The sequence below is a fragment of the Bombus fervidus genome, chromosome 9, assembly GCF_041682495.2.
Source record: "Bombus fervidus isolate BK054 chromosome 9, iyBomFerv1, whole genome shotgun sequence".
NCBI lineage: Eukaryota > Metazoa > Arthropoda > Insecta > Hymenoptera > Apidae > Bombus > Bombus fervidus.
The window spans coordinates 13,564,507-13,588,248 of record NC_091525.1 but is presented as its reverse complement, the minus strand read 5'-3'; the positions used below and the strand labels follow the sequence as shown (position 1 = coordinate 13,588,248).

Below are 23,742 nucleotides of genomic sequence, written 5' to 3'. Positions count from 1 at the left end.
TCTCTATCTTTCTCACTTTGTACGTCTTTCGATAAGGTCGCGTTCTGTCGATAGACAAGTGGCGCGATTCGGTTAAATGCTTCTTTTTCTTTCTCCTCTTTTCAGTATTTTTTTTTTTCATTTCTTTTTTTCTTACTATTCTCTTTATCTCTCCATTTAACGTTCAACCCTCTCTCACGCTGCATTCTCGTCGTGCATCGAATCGCTCTAACGTCTTTCGCTCTCGTTCGTTCTGCTCCCATTCATACCCTCGCTCTTTCCACGTCTCTGCGCCTGAAAATAACCGGGCTGGAAAACGAGAAAAACGCTCGACCCCGCGGGCACGTCGATCAAACTTTGACCAACATCTTGTACAACCCGATGGACGATACACAACGCGCCTTCTAATAATTTAATTAATAACTTGAGGTAATTAAGGTATCCGTAGTTTTTCATGAATCTCGCCGCCTTACTTCGATCAATTTCGAAGAAAAACCCTCAGAGACGTACCCGCGACTCTCGCGACTAAAACTAGACGCCAGACGAATGTTCATAGTCGATGGAACCTAATTTAGAAACGCGCGTTAAATGGTACCTAAAACGTCGAACAATCACGATCGAGCCGTGGCGCGTTCGGCTCAATGGACAACAGGATCGCCAAACGAAAATCAAAGAGAAAAAATAAGATAGAAAGGAGAATCGTGTTATTCTCTGCACAATGGACTCATCGATCTGTCGTTCGCGAACGGAGCGGCAAAGAAAAGAAAAATCAATCACCGTACAGATTCGAGATGCTGAACGAGTTTGAAATTCGCGCGACAGCTGCCGCGTCGTTCGTTCGTCGCTGTGATTGGAAACTAATTAAAAATATCTCTAAGAAACCTACGATGCGATAGCGATAAATCGTACTCGACTACGAGCGATATCATCGACGCCGGGCAAACGGACGTCGTCGTACGATGAGTCGAGGAATAAATCAAAGGAGTAGTACATATCTCGTTGTAAACTTACAATATTATTCTATGCAGAAGCGAAAATTAAATGAAATCTGCTCGGAAGAAAACTAAAGCGATACGGCTACGATGTTTAAACGATTGGAAAAAAGTGTTCAAAGATGTGTCTCGATGGATCGTCGTTCACTGTTTTATTCCAATCGTTCGGTACGATAAATCGAGCGTTCTATTTAACCGCGGCTCGACGCTGGAGGGCGTCGATTTCTTGTATCGATCACAAAAAAGTATCACCATTTCGCGTACACCCCTTTCTACCCCCTCGTGTCCTCCGTACGACTTTGCAAAATATTCCTTCCTAACTTAAAAGCAACTCGTATCCATCGATGATAAAAAAAAACAAAATAAAATTTTTAAATTAAAAGGACTTTCGCGAGGATCACTGAATCGGGCGACCAACAGTTGCAACGAAACGTCGATTAATCGGTTGCCCGTTTAAACGAAGAACGGGAGTGTGAAACGTAGAGGTTTCAAGGAATCGAAAATATCTCGACGGATTAAAAAAAAGAAGAAGAAAAAGAAGGAAAGGTGGTCGCACGGAAGGACTCTCGACGTCGCGTCGGCAGAAAGGGGAATGAAATTAAAAATGGACTAACGAGCGAGCCGGTGTGCTCGATGAAACGTTAACGAGGAGGCGCTGTAAGAAAAGCTCGAACGCGTTTCTGATCACGATCCACGCGGCTCGGCGATTTATAATTGCGACTACTGAAAGAACATCACCTGTGTACATTTGTATAAATGTGTATGTACGTGTACTTATGCGTTGGTATATCTGCTGTCCTTGTATATATATATATTAGGTGTGTAGTGTTGGTTCGCGTATTCGTCCCGGTGTATCGGTATACCTATGTATGCACGTGTGTGCGTGTATGTGTGAGTTGGTGCGTGTATGTCACAGACGTAAAAAAAAAAAAAAAAAAAAAAAAACCGACTACAGTGAAAGATCGTGTGACGATTTTCTCCTATCAAACACGCACGTTGTTCCCCTATGTGTGATTCTCTTTAATTTCGATTAAATATCGCGACGTTTCATCTTTCTCAGAACTTTCAATTGTTTTCCTTTCTCCCATCTACTTCTTAGTTTATTATTTCATGTTTTAGAATTTGTATATTATTTCTTTTTCTTTTTATTAATTCTCCTTCAGCCGAACCATGGACGATTGCAGAGGTACTCTTATTGTCTCTCGTACTTCGTATTTTTTCTGTCGTCTCGTTTGAAAGTACACCGAGAAGATTAAAAAACTGAAAAAGGAAGAGAAAAACGAAGGATCATCGTACGTATTTGGTAAATCGCCACCCGATCCTCTCACGCGTCCACCTCTCGTTTCCATATGAAACGTTGTACGTAGTTTAATCACTAAATAGATATACAAGACGTGTTTTTTTTTCTTTTTCTTTATATTCCTAAGGAGAGCCGTACGAGCGTCTCGTACGAGCGATTCCCGCACGCAGACCTCGTACCGCGTTTATTCTGATTCTTTATACATTTAATATGCGTGAATTCTGTTACCGTAGTGTAATGTCGTTTATGTATATATAATATATCGTCGTTTATGTATACCTATAGTTGTCTAGCACAGCTGTAAAGAGAATCTTACACACTAAGAGACAAAAAACCGATCCTTAAACGTAGAATTCATATATAATATTTCATATTTATTTTCATATATAATATATATATATATACTTCATCTTCTTATTAGATTATTTTAAATCGCGTGAATGTCCGCGTGAAAAAGAACGTCTCGAAGAACAACCGATATATAAATTGCAGGATAAAATTCTTTTTTCTTCTCGTTTCTTTCTCACCACCATTCTTTCTTCTATTCCTCTGTCGAGCATCCACAAATACGACACAGTAGCCTATCACTAGAACGATTCTCGATCGCTCGACAATACGACTTCTCTTCGTCTTTCGTTTCTCTCGCGATTCTCTTCTTTTTCTTTTCGTGGAAAGTTCGTTCGTTCTTCTTCGGTTTCTCTGTTCCATAGAAGACGATACAACGATCTTTTTAATTCCGCTGTTTGAAACGATCGAGAAGAAGAATTCGCGGCATCGAGCGTCGAGCGATAACCGAGTTAGAGCCGAGTCTCTAAAATATTCAACGAAATTCAAGGATATCTCTTTGGGCGTCGACCGGCTGGCCAGTCGACGGGCGAAACGAAGAAAGTTCTCTTAACTAGAATCTGAAAACCGTGGTTTTCCAATAAACTTACATATTTATCGATGATTTCAAAACCTCTCCTCCTTCGTTACATCACCTCTTACCCTTCATAATGACTATATGCTAAACTCTATTCATAGTTCAACCATTCATAACCTCTCTGCTTTAATTCCCATCCTCGAGACCTTCGCAAAAAGAATTTCATTTCTCGCGTTTGCTTCATTGTTAGCCCCCCTCCCCCCTTTGTCGTGTATAATTCCCCAACCACATACAACCCTTAATCCCATCCCCTCAACGTGCCATATAGATGTGCTATTCGATTAATTATCATTAGAAGAATCCACGGACACGATTACGACAATCGACGAGATTCAGAGAAAGCCGCGAACACGAGCGAGAAACGTTTCTTCTTTCTCCACACTTTTCAAACACCTTTGTGGATGGTCTTTCGTTTCGAACGGTCTCGACCGTGTTCATGGACGCGTTTCTCTGTTTCACTCGTCGTACTCTTTCTATAAAAAACACCGACATAGAAAATCGTTCGCTCGATGGACGTCGCTGTACGAACGGATCGCGGGGGAAGATTCGAATCGTCGCGGCGAAGAACGCTTCGTCAGCAGGCAACCGGATTTTCTTTCCTCGATCTTCCAACGATTATTGCATCGGCTAGCCGCGAGAAAGAAACAAGTTCCCGGCACGACCAAAGAATTCTCTGCTCCCGGGGTCGCGTGGATCGAGGTAGATTCGTCAACGGGAGAAAAATTGCGTGTAGTTTCGTGTAGTCGAGGAGAAGGCGATCGTCGCGAACGTGCGTCGTTTCCTCCCTACCTGAAACCGCCCTCCGTTCGTCGACGAGCGTCACCGAGCATCACGCGAAAGTAGAAAATCGTTACAGCGACTTTTACTCGGGGAATAAAAAAGGTTTAGCCTAGCTTTAATGTTTAGCCTTAAGCAACTACAGAGCGAGTGCGTCATTATGCGTCGACGCACCATACACAAACTAATCGCGCTCTTACTACCGTCCGTTCCTTTTCTCCATTTATCGTTCTTACTCCCGTTGCAAGTTGCAGAATATTTTCTCCAAGTTGCTTGCTACGATTCCTCCATACAGTTTCTTCCCTTAAACATTCTACATATAGGTACGTCGACGCGTCGAAACTGACGAAATCTTTTTTACAAATCGAATCAGGTGCCTCGAACGTCGCGGTCCTTTCCACGATCGATCGATGCCGACTCTCTTTCGAAGATCGCGTGTAGTTGAACGAGATAGATCACGAATCGAGTCGCATTATTTCGAACGTGAGTTCGTAGCGTTTGTTTCTTCCAACAATTCGTACGAATCGTATAGAAGCGGTATAACTCCTTGTTTTTTTTTAATTAGTTCCACGTGATAACATATCGAAGCCAATTAGTTGCGCCGATTACTACTGTATCATTAGATAGCGAGTTATATTCAGATAGCGATATTCAGTTTGTTGAATATCGAGGTTAGTTTACTATAATTACGTTCTTTGCCAATGGATCTGCGTATCTAAGATTGAGAATCATAATGATGTAACACTGCGTTTGTTAGTTTTCATAAAATAACGTTCTGCGTTTATCGTTGTAAGAAGTTCATTATACGTTTCTCGAGTCATGAAACTACATCGTGGTAAAGATGTAAAATTTCGATCGAATTAATTACGGAACTAAAGGAATGACACGTTTAAAAATTGTAACACAAATAATTTTCGTCAAACTTACACAGTACTATTCACCAATTTGTTTTTAATACCCATACACAGGTACTGAGTGTATTACCCCGTCAAATAATTGAATTACTATGGAACTTTTTATTCGTTTCGTAAGTATAAAAAGAAACAAAAGCATAGCGTGGAATCTTGATCTACGATTACTATGATTCTCGGTTCGGCATTTTTAAAAATTCATCACGATCTCGATGAAATCGAGAAGGCGACGATCGATCGAAGGGACACGCGTTGCGATCGGCTTCTCGCGAAGAGGAATTCCACCACTGTTTCCTTCGTTCCTCCGTCGATCGAGTCGCGATAGGAACTAAAAGTGAGCCGATGAATCTCCCGATATACGTATCGCAGGGCACCTATGTTGTTCAACGACGCGAACCACGTAGCGAAAATTGAAAACGGTAGGGAGTACAAAAAGTAGGCGCGCTCGCGCGCTTCGTGGCGCGAAGAGAAGTTTCGTATTTCTTTCGTTTGGCGCTTTCCACGCTCGAAAGACGCGCGCGGAAAACACGCAGGAACAGAAAGTTCCTAGAACGTGTGCGCGCAGGATCGTCGCACACGCGAGCATCACGCGAGCTTCTCGCGTTTGAACCGAAACGAGGAACGAATCGCACACACGTGTAGCATTTTGTTATTTAGTTATACGTCTAGAATCACTGGGTATGAACAAAGAAGTAATAAAAACGAATATATCAACCACCACAGCTCCGAGATTATTTCTAATTGCTAAAATCGAGCACGAAATTTCTATGCGTGTTTGGGCTACGCTTCGATGTAGCTTTTACGACCATATATGCGTATGTCGGTATTTATAAGTCACGGAATATTTGATATATCGTAGAATACGCGATGAAATCACGGAATAAACGCGAATGAACGAAGAACTTTCGGGCAAAAGATTTACGAAAAAATATTTTGTCTTTACAAACGAATGTATAGAGAAGATACTTGAACTTGCTATCTAAAATTTGCTCTTATTCGTCCAGGATTTATTAATCGATTGATTTGAAATCATTCGGAGTATTTTCTAATCAACTTATTGAATTACGAAATTTTTATGCGTTTCGAATAATGCAAAAAAAAAAAATCCAATCACGATCAAAACGTGACTAACATTTGAAAAATTGGAACTAACGCTTCCAAAACTTAATTCGCCACGTTTCCTTGCGGCTCGTTTATGAAAAAAAAAGTTCCTCGACTACAAGATAAAGCTGATACTTATCGATGTGTGTAATCCGTGTGTTTTACACGGAAAGCTATAAATTATACTATTTTTTTTTCTTTTTTTTTTTAGGATTTTACTCCGAATTTACTTTATCAGAATTGTTAAAAATTAGCAAATATCCTGCGACTTATAAACGAAAGCGTACCCTTGATAACCAGATGAAAAGCGAGGAAGCTAAGAAAATCGGGTTTCGAACAACCGAAAAACATCTATGGGAAAGATTCACAGACTCGCAGTTACTTGTTTTCTTATTTCCCTTCCATTCTCTCACAATCTTTCTTCCCGCTATTTGGCACTCTGAGAAAAACGTAACGAGAGACGATCCTCCAACAACTCCGTCTTCTCCTCTGTTCGTTCCCGTCTGTGTGTGTTCGTCTGTGTCTCTCGACTGATTAGACGCAAAGAGGCTTGCTCGCGACACGACAAAAGCGAACGATAAAAAGGAAACGAAGAAAACTGAACGAGAAACGCGGTTTCGTCGCGTGGCAAAATCGGACGACGGTGATGATAACGCACTCTTCGGCTCGTCGTATTCGGCTACCCAAAAAGGAAGTGTTCCACGCGGACATAATGTACTTCTTTTTATCCCCGAATACACGTGTGCATTCAGAGAACTAGCGCGTCCTCTTGTACAAATATTCTTATCCCATTCTTCTCTATTTTTTCCTTTTTTTCTTTTTTCTTTTTTTTTACTTTTTCCCTTTTTAATCCCTCTATGTCTCTCGTTCTTTCTCGCCCCTTCCACTCGTAAACAGAAAACGTTTTCAGCAATTTGTGCACCTCTTTCTCTCCCTTCTGGTTCGTTCGCTCCGATCCCACGTCTTACTCTCACTCGCTGATATTCTCATAGATTAAATCGTCGTATAGTGTGTGCTCGGTTAAATGAAGCCCGCCACCGTAACAGCCTCGAACATTTCTCGAACGAACGAAGAAAAGCGAAAGAAAAGCACGTAAAAGACGAAACAACCTTCTCCTTCTTTTTCTCCTTCCTCGTACATATTCTCGCGCTATCAGACGAAGAGAAAAGAATCTCGTGGCGAGATCGAGCAACGAAGACGAGAAAATGGTTCGTGAAAGGCGTCAGGCAACGGGGTTCACGGGGTCCTCGCTAAAAACCTGTACGGGACAATATAGAAATCTCCTAAATATACTTCCCGGCGTACGAATGGATTAAGTATACTTTTAAATCGAAATAACGTAAAGAAGGTACAAGATCGACTACACTACCTTGGGAAAACGGTGGGCGGTCTTCTGTTTGTGGGACGGCCGCTATTGATGGACAGCAACGACCAGCATCGCCAGAAAAACGAAGATTTTATTTCTTCTTTTTTTCTTTTTTTTTTCCTTCGCTCCCTTCTTTCACGCTGTCATCCATTCTCGTATTCTCTCCCTCTCTTACAGACACTTCGTTCTTTCTCGCTTACGTTCCGTACCATTCTTTCACAGGCTTTCACGAACGAACCTGCATATGGCTCGTTCTTCTCTTTTTTTCTCTCTCCCTCTCGTTCTCTCCCACTTAATTACGTATTTACACTGGCTACTTCGGGCGCCCATGGCTTTCGACCACCCTTCGGGAGTATTTCCAACGTTGTGAAATTGAAACGAAAGAGGGAGGGAAAAGTATTAGGGGATCGAGGAGAGCAAACGAGGCTCTGTTTCCATCTGTGGTAAACCAGTCGTACGTTTCGAGTTATCGAAAAAGGGAGCGAAATACATATATATATATATATAAAAGGATGAAGTTAAAGGATCGAAATTTAGGAAGAGAGAATGGTCTCGAGGGCGGAAGATCGCTGGGCGCCCGGCCGTTCAACGTGAAAACCCATCGAATGAGTCGTAGATCCTTAAACAAAATCAACATGGCCGCCATAAACGTATAAACTAATAAAATGTAAAAAAAACAACGTTCTCGATTATCTAAGTAACAAACGATAGTTCATTATCTCTTCCCCCTTTTCGTTTCGAAGTGACCATTTTCTTCTTTTTTCTTTTTTTCTTATTTTTTTTTTTCTTTTTTATGTTTGTTTCTTATACATAGCTACGTAATATACAGGAAAGTTAGACCATTTTTTTTTCTTTTTCCTTTTTAGCGTTCTGCGTCTGTTCTCGATCTATACTTATCTGCAATTCGTAATTTTTGTTTCTTCGTTTTCTTCTTCTATCCCTCAAGTTAACGCAATTCAACTATGGGACGCGAGGGACGATTCTTATAAAAAAAATCGCTGCTCGATTCGAAACGCGCCAACTGACGATAATCGACGACGTATCGATCTCGTTCGACCATTTTAAACCTAATTGTTCGATTTCCCTAAAGCTAACAAGATTTCCTCCAACGGCTAATTTCCTTTATACACACGCCTATTCTATTCGCTATGATATTTGACTCGCATTTAAATTCGACTAATCGTATCTCTTCTGCCAATAGAACACGAAGAATCATGTAAAGACACGTAAAGACGAACGGAAGAAAAGGAAAATGAAGGAAATTCACGCGCGTTTTATTAAACGTGGATTCCTACGCAAACTTTTGCTAACTTAAAGATCAATTCCACCAGAAACGTACTCCGGTTCTGGGATTTGTTGTTTAATCTTACCAATAATACTGACGATAATCCTTGGCTCGAATTCTCGCCAAGAGTTGAAGCTCCGCCGAATCGATCGATACGCCGTCGAGATGCGTCGGTTCCCATGTCGATCGATGGCATGAACTCGTCGTTGTGGCCAAAGTACACGGATTTCCTCGTCCCTCGCATTTGAATTAACATAGATAAACCCTACTATATCGACATTGAGAAAGAAAAAACCTTAAACGTTATCGCTGCTACGGGAACTCGCCGGTAATGACCTTACACGTCCGCTTTATACTCTCGATCTCAGGTTAATCGACATTTCGGCAAGATCCTGACACGTTCGTACGTAACATAAGAGAAAATCATTTTCTTGACTCGCTCGATCGATAACTGGAAACACATCGGCAATGTTCCCGAAAATCGGAACGCTCGAATGAAAAACTAAAAATTGATCGTTTCTTGTAAAAACAGAAAACAAAATTCGTTCTTGCCGAGAAAAATGAATAAAAGAGCGTAGAAAAAGCGAAGTGCCGAGCCTGAGATTTTTCACGCTCTCGTTGCTTTCTTCTCGCATTTTTCGTCTTCTTCTTCTCCTTCTTCTTCTGCTTCTGCTTCGTTTTCTTCTTTTCTTCGTCGTCGTTATCTTCTTCAGGTGGATGATAATCGTTTACAGGAAAGAATTAAAACGATCTGACGAGCGTGGGGAGGGATGATCTAGAGCAAGGTCGCCCGGAGCAGGGAGATCAGTGGATCGAAGAAGAGGGGACACGGGTCAGTCGCGATGCTTCGACGCCGGTTAGCTAAGTTCCCTAATGGTTACGGCCACTGGCTATAAAGCTGAAACTGCTCGCGGGTGAAGCAGATTGAGAGCGGTTTTACGAAGTGGGCGTCCACGGCTCGGCAATGCGGACACGCGAATACGCGGCTGTAGTCCGAGTAGAAATTGAGCCGCTGGTGCGGATAGATCAGTGGCTTCTGGCAGCTGTTGCACTGTAACAGACATTAGTATTTTTCCAACGTTTACTTGTGTACATATATCCAAGTACCTACGTTAAAACATCGTGAATACTTTTGTGCGCCGAAGCGTTTATCGGTTGAGTACCTGTTCACTGGCAGATCGAGTACCGGTGAGAGAAACTCCAGAGTCAGATAACATATTTAGAGATACGATTATTTAACACGATGGTCTCCCGAGTACTTGTTCGTTGAAGAATCGAATATCGCCACTCGTAAGAAGATGAATTTCAGCTTTTCACGACAGCTACAGATAAAATAATTGATATTTTCACTTCTTCGATAGCGCAGCGTCCACCGTAGCCGATACACGCGAAATACCTAAGTCGTCTTCTGCTTATCTTTTCCAGAACGATTTTAAGGACACATCGTTGCGAATAACAAAGACGTCGAACGAACAACTTACCTTGAGTCGCTCGGTGCAACAAGGCATGGCAGCGAAAATATCGTAGCTGTACATTGTACCAAGGACTAAGCTAGATCCGTCCCACGGCTGAGTACAGCAACGACAACGTACGGGTTGGCCACCGCTACCTTCCAGGCAGCTCATACACACAGCGGACAAAAATTGCGTGCGACCTTCGACCTTAACCTGAAACAGCGATCACGTCATGCTCACAGTTTCACATTTCAGCTAACTGTAGAATATGAAAAATATGCAAAATATGGAAAGATTGTTTCTCGTTTCGATTCGACGTTGAACGCTTTGTTGTACTTTGATTTATCGAGATTCGAGCAAGATTAAGAATCGAAAGATCGTAGTAAACTACACGAACGGTGATCGAAACTTTGAATTACCTCCGCGCAGGCGGACGAGTGCTGTCTGGGTGACAAGAAGAAGGTACCATCCACCAAGGGATACCTGTCGAAGACGAGCATGGGTACTCGACAAAGGACGCAGGAAACTCTGGACCATTGTAGCGCGGCCAGCGTCGACAGGATGAAGCATCTGGTATCATCGTTGCCATGATTGCCCTCGTCTTCCATCTGTAACAAGAGAAAAATAAACGGTGAGCGAGTTTCGACAACATACTCGAAAGAAGCACCGTAAAGGAGAGTACAGTCGATTAAATCCGTTTGTCGTAAAGGAAGAAAAAGGGGATGAAGGCATAAAACGAGAAGGCTCTCTCGATAAACTAAACAAAAAGCATTTTCGTGCGCAATCTCGTTCACAGTTCGCTCGGCAACGACATATCGTAAGGGATCGATAATTTAAACGCGGAATTACCCATTTCGCGAGTCGTGCGAACGCTGCGATAACGTTGCGGAACAGCGAAACAAAGAGCAAATATTCGTTTGGACTCGAGTTAAAGCGGAATTACGATCGAGAAGACTGCAAAGGTGATTGGAAGAGAGAGAGAGAAAAGGAGAGAGGATCGAATACGGGCGAAAATATGGTAAGGGGCGTTTTGAACGGAAGAGAGGTGTTCGATAAGAAAAGGATGAGTTAGGAGCGAGCAAAATGTCACGTCCTTAATGACGAAAGAAGGGGGAGGAGAAAGAGAAAAAAAGAACCGTGGTCTACGCAGACAGGAAATGAGAAGAAAGGGACTTGGTAAGGTGTTGTAGCGCATCGGTGACCGAATAAACGAGAAGGTTAGCGGATAGAGAAGTTAAGATCTAGATAGAAGGAGGATTTTCTGCCTGTGACAGGATAACGCTTTCGACGAGTATTCATACATTTTCGACGCCTTAAAACCATATGATAAATATAGCTCACGTTTCGAAAAATATCTTGTTTAACATGCTTTCGATGTATCGGGCGTTTGATCTAAAGTTTAGAAATTTTCAAATAATCCTCGTTTAAAACGACGCTGTCTCTAACTTTCTTCTTGTAACTATCGCGTAACCTAAATAATTCCCAAGTTCCATTTTCACCGACAAGTAAACGGTTATTACGTTGCCGAAGCAATTTAATGTTAATACAAATTATACAATTACAATGCGAATATGTGACGAAGTTTAATTAAATTCCTCAGACACTCGCATATTCGAAAACTATTAAAGTGGTTAATATTTCAAGGTACAAGGATGAAACGATTCGAAATTATCGGGGAGATAAGCTCGCGCCAGTGTTCTATTCCTAGATTATTCCCAAATTGAGATCGAACCAGATAGCTCGAAGAATCCCGTCTACGAAGTTCGCTATTAGATCCTTTAGATCCTCTGCTCGATACCCGTAGAAGCTAACCCGACGAAGGATGGTTAGGATCACCACGTCCTTCGTCCGATCCCTTATTATACTCCCGTGATCCTTATCTCCGAAAACTTGATTCCCACGAGCCCCCATTATAGCTCCTTAGAAATTCCTGCAAAGTAGAGCTTAGCTTCGCGCCGCCGCCCTCACGATCAGCCCCCGATTAAAAATCTATTTGCACGCTCGCGAACCTCGCGTGTTCTATGCGTCTTTTATCGTCTTTCGAGCCAACTGAATTGCTTCGAAGGATAAAGGCTTTTAACTTCGCTCCGTCGATTCAACTCGGTTTGCTCATACGATCGAAGCAAGACAAAGCGTTTATCGACTATCGTATTTGTTATTGACGCTCGATGATGCATTTCGTGATATCGTTAGCCCTTAACTGCTACCGTGGTATTATTATTATAATATCGTTATATTAATTATTGTATGTACATACAATTATGCTATTATAATTGTAATTATATATATATACAATAACCTATAAGTTAAGGTCAAGATCTTTTTTGAGACGTTTTAGAATCGATTCGGAAAATTAATATATTTCATGTTCGTCCAAATATACGTCGAAGTAGTTGTGGACAGCAGCGTGTTCAACGAACTAATATATTATTTCGAGCAGACTGTTGAAGAAAGATCGTTCAGGAAAGTGGAATAGCCATTCTAGAATAAAGAGGGCGAGCAGAAATAATGTAACGAATCGCGAAGAAGCAGCTGAAAAAGAGACGCGATCGTTCACGAACTTTGTGCTGCTCGACAACGAGAAGAAGGAAGATCCTCCTTTTCTACTCTGACCATCCGGACTGAATAGAACGGGTCACACTAACGCCGCACATTCATCCATCCATCCATCCATCCACCCATCCATCTATCCATTCAACTGACCATGGAGAACCATGGAAAAAGAGAGCGGGTCGAATAAATAAATTGGCTTGGTCTGGTAACTTTTCCAGTCGGTGCAACTGGAAACCGATCGCGCGTGGGTCGATCTGTGAGAGAAGTGCTTCAACTTTTTACGAGTTCGATTAGAGGCTTGAGAACCGAGAGAGAGAGAAAGAGAGAGAATGGTAAAAGAGGTATTGTGCCTTCGTCGGCGCGATTCTTTTTTACTACCCTCCGACGGGAAACGTTCGGTTGTTTGCAGAGAGACAATTTCCTGAGATACGTAATTAATGTCCCTGAACCGGATTTTAATCGAGCCACCTCAGCATTCTATGATTGCAAAGAAAAAGGGATGGTTCCTCGCAAAGGACTGAAATTGCGGTAAAGGTAAAAGCCTCCGACGTGTTTAGCCGTAATCTCTGTCGAGTTCTTCGCAGTAACACACAAGAAAAAATGGTGGATATGCCTCGTAAAAGTATCCCAACTAGGTAAACATCTTTTACGATTATGTTATGCGTGTTTTCATCTTCCGTACACTCGTCGACATGATCGTCGCTACGCTGTCCGATTAGAAGTCAAATATTCAGAGTGTTTGGCAAAACGACGAGAACGTAAAATATCAACGTCGCTACAGCTTTACGAGGCTACAACACTTCGATAATTAATAAATAAGCGTTGTTATTAAGTTCCGACTTTACCATAATACCGAAAAATACTACGAGCGTTGAACGACTCTATCTAATTCGACAGCCAGCACAAGTGTAGGAGAAAGAAAGAGCAACTGCTTTGGGAGTATCGTTAAATAAACGCCCGACACGAGTGGAAAAAGCTGACGATTGGAAGCGATTTCTCAGCCCCAAATTGAAGGTCGGCGACTATTCCGGAAGAGCAAAGTCGAAGGTCGCCGCCCCTGCGGATAATTTTGTCGCCGCAGCTAAAAGGCTAAGGGTGAAAGGAAAGTGAAAAAAAAAGAGCAGAGGAAGAGCGAGAAGAGAGGCGTGGAGGAGGCATAAATCGCGGCGTATCGTCTGTGGGGTGGACCGTCACCGGGGGAGGATTACGATGCCGGCGTAGCAGATTATCGGAATTCAATAATACCGGTCGGTACAAATAAATATAAAAATCAGCCGGAGGCACACGCGCGAACGCGCGACCCAAAATAATAAAGTCGAGGAGAAACGAGCGGCTAGAAAGAAGGTCGACGAACTCGTAAACGACCCAGAAGGCTTCCGAGCTTTTCTGTAAATTTTACAACGCAATAAAGCGAGAACAGCGTTCGATAAATATGGTATTCCCTTCGTGGTCTTCTAATCTTCTTCCTCTGAAGACGTTCCACGATGGTAAAAGTATTCCAGATCGTATGAGAACTCGATCCCAACCCGGAGAACGGCTCGGGAAAAGCTTTCGATGTTCGCGACACACCGTGTCGATCTTTCACGACAATTCGTACGCGTTTGGATAAAATTCCTTTTTCGTTCAACTTCATTTTCGTACCCATCGAATTTCCGGTCCATTTTTTCACAATACGAATAAACTTGGTGCCTGATTAAACAAGTACCTGCGTACGACATACAGTCATATGGTAGTCGGGTATATTTGCCAATACAGCGAATACGTATCTCTCTTTTCGCTTCCGTAATAAACCAAGCATACGGAAACCCTTGTCTCTCGCTGTACATTATAAGAAAGATCGGATATCCCGTGTGTCACAGAACGAAGTTGAGCCCTTTTTTCATTTCGCCATGGAAGGTGGTGACGGAGGACGTTATTGAAAATACCGAAAGCGGGTTTTTTACGTCCGTGGATCGACCGAGGCAATTTCGAAACGTAGAAGAAACGAAGCGGAAAGGGACGAGCGTAAAAGGGAAAGGGAGGGAGGAGATCCGGAGAGAAACGATGGAAAGTAAAACGTACTACCCAGGGATTTGTCAAGACTCTTCTGCAAGGACGTTCTTATTTAGACCTTAACGGCGCAGTCGAGCGGCCATAGGTCCCGCGACGATAAAGCTCGGTTATATAGACGAGCATAAAATTCGTTACGATCGGCCTCGGTTTGCTTCCGCTTTTGTCCCTCCAGCGAGAATGCAACTATAACCGTCGAAGGGCGCGTGGTAGAAGAAGAAAATCGACCATCTTAATCTTTCGTTTCCTGTCCGACTCTTTCGAGCATCACGACGCGTACTTGGTATTGTAAATTGTTTGGGTTTAACCTCTCGCTACAAAACTAGAACGTTCAATGGACGGGAATGTAGAATGGTCGAAGCATACAACAAGTTCACTGGAGCAAAACTGCTAGCCAGAAACCTTACGTTTATCGGTCCACTGGTACAAGCTATCCAACTCTATGGGATTTTCGAGGATTCCTCGACCCTAATCCTCTTTCATAATGGCTCGTGGATTTATTTTGCCGATCGTGCTACGTTTGGTTCGCCGAGGAAGCAATTCGTTGCGTTTTCTTTACGCGAAACTTTCAAATGGATATCGCGTTATGGATCGTTGCGCATGAACAGCGTACGTCAAATACGTTTATCGCAATTTATTAATAACCTATCGAAGTATCGCGAAAGTCGAACCGCTGCAAGATCTCGGCGTTTCTCAACTTCCCCCTCCAAACAATCGCCGCGAAAACTACCTCTTCCATCGCAGAAGTTTCTTTACAGATCTTTGGAGCGACCCGCTGGTCCACCAACAGCCATCACCACTTTCACGCGACACCAGTCGATAATTCTTCCCTGTGACGACACAAAGACAGCCCCGAGTAACTCGCAAACGTCTCGTGCAGCTACAAAACGCTACATGGCACGGTACAAAGAAAGATTATTAAGAAAGTTTGCCCTCTCTTGCGGCGTTTCGTCGACGAAAGTCTTGCTCTGTCTCGAGAACCTCGTCCCGCCGGCAACACTCCGCTCGCATCCTCGTAAATACAGAAACGAACGAGTGGGTGGATCGTTGCGCCAACAGCGAACGCGTGTGCCAAGGGTCCGCGAGAGTCTCCGAGCGACTAGCTTCGTTCGAGGGATTTACGAGCACCGCGACGAAGGATGCAAACATCCAGCATCGCTGGCGCGTGTCTCCTCGGCTGGAAGAAGGAGCAGGAAGATTCGAACCGAAGACGCGATAAGCAACTTCCCTCGTTTTTACTGATTTTCTATCCTCTTTCTGTGCTTCTTTCTATCGCCCCCTCCCCCCGTCCCTCGAAAACTTTCTCGTTTTTCCCTCGTCGAAGGGAGAATCCGTCTGCTTCTGTTGGCGGACTGAGTATCAGTCTGACTGACCTACTGTCGAGCTCCGAAGGAAGAAAGCTCTTTTCACTCCCTGTCGTGTTCGTTCGCGCGCGAAAATAATCGATGCCGATTCTCTACGACCAGAAGCTAAAGACGTCCCTCTTTCCGACAGAGCTTAACGCGCCCGTTCACGACTCAGTGGAGACCCGCCTTCGCTTTCTAGACGACAGATTGTAGCTTTAGCTTTTCAATGGACGACCAGTTGTCGCGTATATTTGGCCACGAACGATTTGAGGGGCAAACTGATCCACCGTGGATCGAAAATGTCAATTTTTGCATTCGATCGAATCCAACGTCGCCGAAGGAACTATCGTTTTTAAGCTACTCGCAGACTGACAGATATAATTGTCCGCAATCGTTTCTATCTCGTAGTTTCCACGCCATCTGATACGACGTTTGATAATAATTGTTTGGGTATCTCGAAAGTACGATTAAACAAATGTTAAACTAGTTTAAAAATTAAAGACTATCGACGAGCATGATATAGGTGGATTGTTGTCTACAGACAATACCTATCGATTCGAACGCGTTTTATACGCACCCCTAAGTTCAACTATATTTCATTCGAACAAAGGCGGCCAAGTTCTCTCGATCTTCTAGGCCAAAGTATTAATTAATACCGTATTATGCCCGATATTTGCCCCCTCTCGAACGCAAACAATAAGACGTTCCTTTAAAAGGAAGGTAAGGGGAGGTCTCCTTTCCCTATGACGACGTTCCCCTACTCGCCTGGGGAATCCAGACGACGTGCTTTCCTCCGTCGATGCAAGTGACCCACTGTCTGCTCAACGGCGACGAATCGAACAAAGAAACCCTCTTTACGGTGCTCCTCCTCGCGTGAAAATAATCGATGCCGCTCCTCTTCCATGGAACTTCTTCTCTTCCTGCTTGCCAAGTTCCACCCTCCGTATTTCATTCCCTTGGCGTATTCGAATGCAGATGGACAGTAGGGTAGAACGAAAGAATCGAAATTATACGACTTTCATTTTCCAGTAGCGAACTAACTTTTCCTACGACGATTTTTCCAAAAATTCACCCTATCCGTTCGGGCTAAGTATGCAAAATTTGATTTCTATCGAGTGAATTTTCGAGGTGCTGCGAAGATTTCTTCCAAAACGAAGAAATAGATTCGTCTAAAAGTTTGTCGATCAGAACCGACTTTGTCAACTTAAACGTCGCTATAGAGAGGGCAACTTTTCTTCGCTATTGGAAGTCATGAATAGCGCAACAAAATTCCCTCCCTCCCTCCCTATATTTCTTTTCACCCTAATACACAGCATCGTTGGCAGTATAGGGAGAACAGAAAAGAGGGAACGAACAGATATCGGACGAACAACGCCTGACGGGACCTCTCCGAAGTGAAATTGCGATCCCTAATATTACTGACAAGCGATAGAAAAGACAACGCGGTGTCGTTGGCTGCTGGAATTTTATCGAGGGTGCCCCGGAAAAACTAATCTGCTCGAGCGATAACGCGAGATGCGCCCAATTCACGGAGAAATTTTAAACGGGACGAATGAGAGTTCTTTGTCGTTCGATCGAACTCAATTTGAACGAGGTAGTTTGATCCACGTGCACGCTCCCGTTCGCAAGTATCACGAACACGTGCTGTTCTCGTACGAAGCGCGACGATTAATTCAAATTTTAGATTTTACGCTTTGGCGACCATTGGATGACGCGTTCGTGAGTTCTCCGGTTCCGAATGCGTCGTTGTTGATTCAATTTTCTTATTAATCTCTCTACTAATCCACCAGGAGTCTACTTTTTTTGTATAAATTTGTATAAAAGTGCGCAGTTTAGTTGGAAGGAAGAGCAGATAGAAATTCGATTCGTTCCTGTTTCTCCGATGTATAACGTGGTCGTGTATTTGGGGGATACGTAGCGACTCGACGTATTTGGTCCTCGAAGAAGTCCGATAAATCAACAGAACAAAGAGACCAACCGCCGGAGCACGGGGAAATTAAAATCCACCCCCGAGTTCGCTAAAAAAGGCGACTTTTTCGAGGTTTATCGCGCGTCAAATGCATTCCACGCCGGGGGAACAAAGGAGAGAAAGGTGAATTAAAAGCGGGAAGAAAGAAACCAGGTAGTCATTCGCAGACTAGAGAGGGTGGCGTTCCGACGCTTTACAAGATTTTCCCCTGTAATCCCCTGGCTAAGCGGCTTACTCTCGATTCCCGCGTCGAAAGACTACACCTAATCGCGATTGGAAAAAGAAAAATTAAAATTTAGTCCTGTAACTTTGTTGCGGCAGAATATCGAGGTGGACTTCGAAGGCTGTGTTCGACTTGGAACAGCCGCATTCTCTAATTTTTAAATACGCCTGGTGCATGGTATTCTTTTTCTACGAAATATGATAACGACTCGCGTTATGACAACGAAGAATAGAATGTAACGATAGAATAGAACAAGAAAGACGAACAAGTCTCTCAATCACCGTCAGAAGGATGTTACAATTATTTTCTATAATTGACGATTTTTCAAAATACACGTTACGTTTGGCAAAATCACGCATCGCCAGCGATCTTTTTCAAATCGTTCTCAAACATTTTCGAGTCATCTGAATCTGTTCGCAGATTTGGTTACGCGAGATGACTGTATCCTATAAAATACGAACACGAAGAAGCGTTCGAAATGTGAAAGTCAAATCTGCAAGTACACGAACTTTCTCGTTATTTAAATTACAATTTTACAAAGTGTATCCATTATAATTTTAGAAGTACACTCGGTATAAAGCGAAAGGCGTCGCTGGAATTAATTACGAGCGTTTCTAGCGATGCGACACGTGAACGCCAGATAAAGGAATGCATTTTTCATGCACGCGAAAGGGTGGCCTCGCGTATCACGGGACGATCGCGAAACACGCGACGAAGAGGAGGCGAAGGGAATTCCTGGCAACGGCCTCGTCGGCAACCCTCCGCGATTCGAGCCAGGATAACCGCGCGTGTGACTGTCGTCATTGAAACAGTCCCCTAGATATGTACGCGTCGAGGATCACTGGAGCCAAGAAAGGAAGTACCGCCCATCTGAAAGATTGCTTCCCTATTTTATGCATCTTATTGACTCACAGTGACTCACGAACGTACTCGAACATTTGTAGATACCGTTCATGATACCATTTACGTGCGCGAATCGGCCGAGACAGCGACGGTGAGTGTAAGTCAGCCATGTGGAACGAACAAAAGCTACGTGTAATAGCTCACTGAAGTATTCCAACGCTTGCCGCAAAAGACATTTACGAATACGACGGTGTGTGATAGAGATGAAACATTTTCACATTTCATTAGCATCGTAACGAGTCACGACCGTCATGTTTTTACATCGGTAAAATCTGAAAACGGTGTAAAAATACACATAGACGTTACGAGATATTTGATAAAAGAAAAATGCGAAAGTAGCGATATGACGTCGAACGTTAAACGTTGCAATTTTACATCGAACGAACGTTTCAAGGGGTGAAAATTGTATGGATTCGACGAGCAGACAACCAGACGAAGCAGTCGATGAAAATTAGAGGCAAGCGCGGCTCATTTTCGATTTTATTATCTCGATTTCCGGTTCACTGGTCCGCGCGAAGGGCAGAGAGGGTAGATTTCGTTCGACGACAAAAGAGAGGCTCGATTTCGGTCGACGACAAAAGAGTGACTCGCTTCGAAAAGCCAAACGCTATCGCACGCTGTGCATTAATCGGAGAATCGAAATTAGTTCGGCGTTCGAGCCGACCCAACGTATCGCGACTCCTCGGTCAGGAAGAGAACCTGGAACACGCGAAACTCTGCTCGAAGACGTCGAGTTTCTTCCCTATGGATTCTCCGAACTTCCCTAAAAGGGAGAGAAATTAAACGAGGAAAAGAGCAAGAGCGATCGAGGGGTAAACATAAATGTTTTTTATCGGAACGCAGATGTTCGCGGCCGGGATATCGCGATCGATCCATCAAACGATGAAAATCATTTGTCGCGACTAGCAGGGGAACGCGTCGCTATAAATTGCAACAAAAGGCACGGGACAGCCACTTGGAGAGTCGCGTTTCGACCGATCGGCTCGACAACGTTGATTGATATATAACATCGGGTCGGTAAAAGCGTCGTAAAAATTAAAAACCGGCTGCCGGCGCTATTTTTCGCCAGGGGTGTGACTTTCTACCCCGTACTGCGACTCTTGGAGGGTTCAAAGGACAATCATGAGGCGCGTTTCGCTACCGTGCGACACTATTCGTAAAATATTCCCGATTTCTGATAAGAAATATTTTAGGTATAAAAAATACCCAGTGTGTCAAGGTCAACAGAAGAATAATGAAATTTCGATAATGTAAGAGATCTTGCACGATAGAACTACAGGGTACTATTGCGAAGCGAGTAAAATTCTACAAGTTGCAACATAGTTGGAACTGCTGTTAACAAATTTCCTTGCGCAGTAACGAGAAGCGTGGTGATTGAGTAAAACAAATTTTATAAGTTGATAAGGAGACAATGCAAGATCAAGTATTTCGCTAACAAAAAGAAATAATTTTTGAGAAACCAAAATATAGATCTAAAGAACAAAAAAAAAAAAAAAAAAAAAAAAAGAAAAGAAAAGATAAGTGTCCCAAAGAAATATCAGCAGCGAGAAACAAGGGAAAAAAGTAAGGATAAAGAATAATACAAAAAGTTCAGAAGACGGAACCACAGACAGGCCGTGCTTTATTCTGTGGTTGCAGATCTTCTCAGGTTTCGACAGACACCTGGAACACGTAAACCCGGATGTTTGACCGATTTTACAACCACGTTTCATCGTGGATACCACTACATCGTGTAGGAATAACAGAGCTGGGTGTAACTTTCGTGCACTCGGTGTTCCTCGAACAACCTGATCTGATATTGTAAAAATATTCACTGGAGAATTACGCATAATTCCGCCCCTCTGTAGACGTACAGCAGTTTCTGTTAAGGATACAAAGCGTTTCTAGCCCGTTCTCCGCTTTATCGCTATAAAATAAGACATTCAACGTGACAATGATCCACCCTTCCTAAGCGAGGGTTAAATATCCTATAAACGCACAAACATCCATAGTCTACCTCTAATCCCAAAGTACATGTAAACCACGTTCTACCAAGTGCCACCGATTAATAACCTTCGGTATCCCGAAACATCGTTTAACAGTTTCGAGTCAGTTGAACAAAAGCCACCGGCGTTACCTGTGCGCTTGCTCCGTTACCCTTACCGCTAAACCCTTCAGAATTACGCAACGTTGCCTCGAAGGGAAAGTAGGATTTACGGGAAGAACACTTTGGACACCGAGTGTACACGCGTACGGCTGGCTTTCGCCATCGCAGTCCTTTCCCGTTGAGTACGCGGGAGGAAGAGCCAAGGGTTAGGGGCCTCCTCTTGTCCTTATAAATCAGCCACGCGTCGCCGAAGAGGTTAAGGATGGCCTCTCGCTCCGGGTGCGTTTGCAAAAGGTCGAATACACGGAATGCCGGATCGGTGGGACGCGTACCGCCTCCTACTTACACACGCACGCACAAGCGCGCACACATGTACATAAGCTTATCCTTCGCCAAGGGTTGCTCGTGGAAAGTAGGCCCCCTCGTTAAATTTATCGCGCCACGTCGTCGACGGAGTTATGTGCAGCTTCTCGCGACGGGGAGTCCGCTTTCTTGCACAGAATACGCCGCCCTCGTGGCACTACCCCCGAGTGGATGAGTTGCTCTCTTCGGGATCTAGTAGACTATCGTCGCGATTCCTTCTGCAATATTTGGGGTTTCATACACGGTTTGTCGAAACGATACAGCGATCTCGTTATATCCCTTCCTGCAGACAGAACATACTTCGATCTTTGTTTCTTCAAGAGACAGATAGATAACGCCCTTCGTTCGGGCAATTTCAGAGCTCTTCGATCCAGAAGTACAACAACAAGCGTGTTCCACTGTGAAGAAAATTGTGTGCGAAGAGAACCACGCGTTAGGACGTGACGCACTCGCTCTAATTGCCGGACCGCACACCTCGAGTACGAAGTTAATCATTCCCGACATGCATACGCCGAGCGACCAACAGAAATCGGAAGAGAAATTGCCTGCTCTCTCCGCCGCTAATTTCTCCTGCTGTCGCTTGGAACGAAGTCTCGAGTCCTGCTGGGACTAATTTCTCGAAAAATATCGCTAACAAGATACGTAATTTTACGAGTCTTCCAACGTGAAAAAAGGTTGCAGGATGAGCTATAACTTTATACTCGATACTTTCACGCAACCATGGAGCTGATCTCTTAATTATCACGTTACACGCTATCTTTGATTCCGCGGTTCGACTTTTTGCTAATCTCGGCGATCCTCCCCTTTCAGCAAACAAATGGACACAAACCGACCCCTCGATTAGAGGCTGGAATTAGAAGGCGGTCAACGTTCGACGAGACAAATTACCATTCGGCAGGTTTGATTAACGCGGGGACGTTAATTGCGTGGACGTATCACACATCACGCGATAAAGAAGAAAATCGTGTCTAAATAAAGCTGCGTTCTCACCGTACCAGCAACGAGAGACTTTTTATTGATGTTACGTGTTTCTCGAAGAATTTACTGACACCATAACTATTTTGAGCAACGTAGCAATTACTATAGCGTGAATCAGGAAGCGATAGAGGATTAATCCATTAGGGAGCAAGCAATAATTTATCGCAGTGTCATAAATGCTTCGATCTTTCCGCGTTTCGTGAAATTTACGCGGAAGACACAACGACGAAAGATAATAAGACAATATTTGGAGCACGCGAGCAACAAAAAGCCCTGCTCTCGTGGTTGCTTCGGTGAGGACGCAGCTTAAAGAATCGCGTGCCTCTCGATAATGCAAGGAGGCGTGGAAACGCCTATATTTATGCTCTAGTGTGTCCCACGCGCCGCGAGAGAGCCACGAGGCCGTCTAATTAGCCGTTTAAGATAAGATTTTCATCGGACCTTTACCAGTTGTGATTAACGGCGCGTTTAAACGACCAGCCATCGCCTCTAAAAGAATCGATCTCGCTATTCACTCGGACAAGCTTGAAATATTTCTTACCCCTGAGAAAATTCCGCGTTTAAATCGAAGTAAAACCCCTCGGGAAAATTAATTTTCATGGGAGTCGCGATCTGAAAACTCGCTGGCGTTACAGGATCTCCGGTTTCATGACAAATTTTCTAATTTCGAGGCAATTAATTATCAGAGATCTGAGAAACGAGGTGGAAGCTAGGCGTGAACGAGGAGTAATCGCGGCCGATAGAAGGGGGGAAAAAGTGGAAATCAACCCCCGCGTGCAAACGTTCCGAACCCTCGGACGAACAGCGATAAATCCAAATTCAAGATTATTAATAATGCACGCCGACGAATTGTCGGTGGCCCGGTTTTCCGGCGTAAACCAGTTATTGCTCTCTGGTCGTTTATTTCCTACGGGAGAGCCAGAAGGGAGAGAAACAAATCCGCGGCGTACCAGGGGTTGTTACCTTCCTGTCTGTCAAAAATCGCGAACGAGCCCCGGCGGCTGAATAAATAAATTAACGCCGAGACGCTGCCTTCCTTACCTGTCAGGGATCCTTCCCTTTTACCCATGAAATTCCCATACTTTCATGTATAAAGTATCAAGCTTCGAAAGTAACAAACCTCCCTTTGCAAATTATCAAATATATCTAAAAATGTGGCAAAATATGTACATACACGCTTTTGCA

The 23,742-nt window shown here is 43.6% G+C and overlaps 1 protein-coding gene across 3 annotated transcripts in view; it reads right to left on the bottom strand.

Moving 5' to 3' along the window:
• Positions 1 to 6,412: 6,412 nt before the first annotated feature.
• Positions 6,413 to 23,742, bottom strand: part of LOC139991018 (headcase protein) — a 146,914-nt gene continuing 129,584 nt past the window's right edge. For all 3 annotated transcript variants that reach the window (XM_072010776.1, XM_072010778.1, XM_072010777.1), the window contains exons 3-5: positions 10,507 to 10,695; positions 10,115 to 10,300; positions 6,413 to 9,684 (exon numbers count right to left, since the gene is read on the bottom strand). In XM_072010776.1, the coding sequence (XP_071866877.1) occupies positions 9,511 to 9,684; positions 10,115 to 10,300; positions 10,507 to 10,695 (549 nt within the window). In that variant the 3' untranslated portion in view covers positions 6,413 to 9,510. The remainder of the gene's footprint in view (positions 9,685 to 10,114; positions 10,301 to 10,506; positions 10,696 to 23,742) is intronic.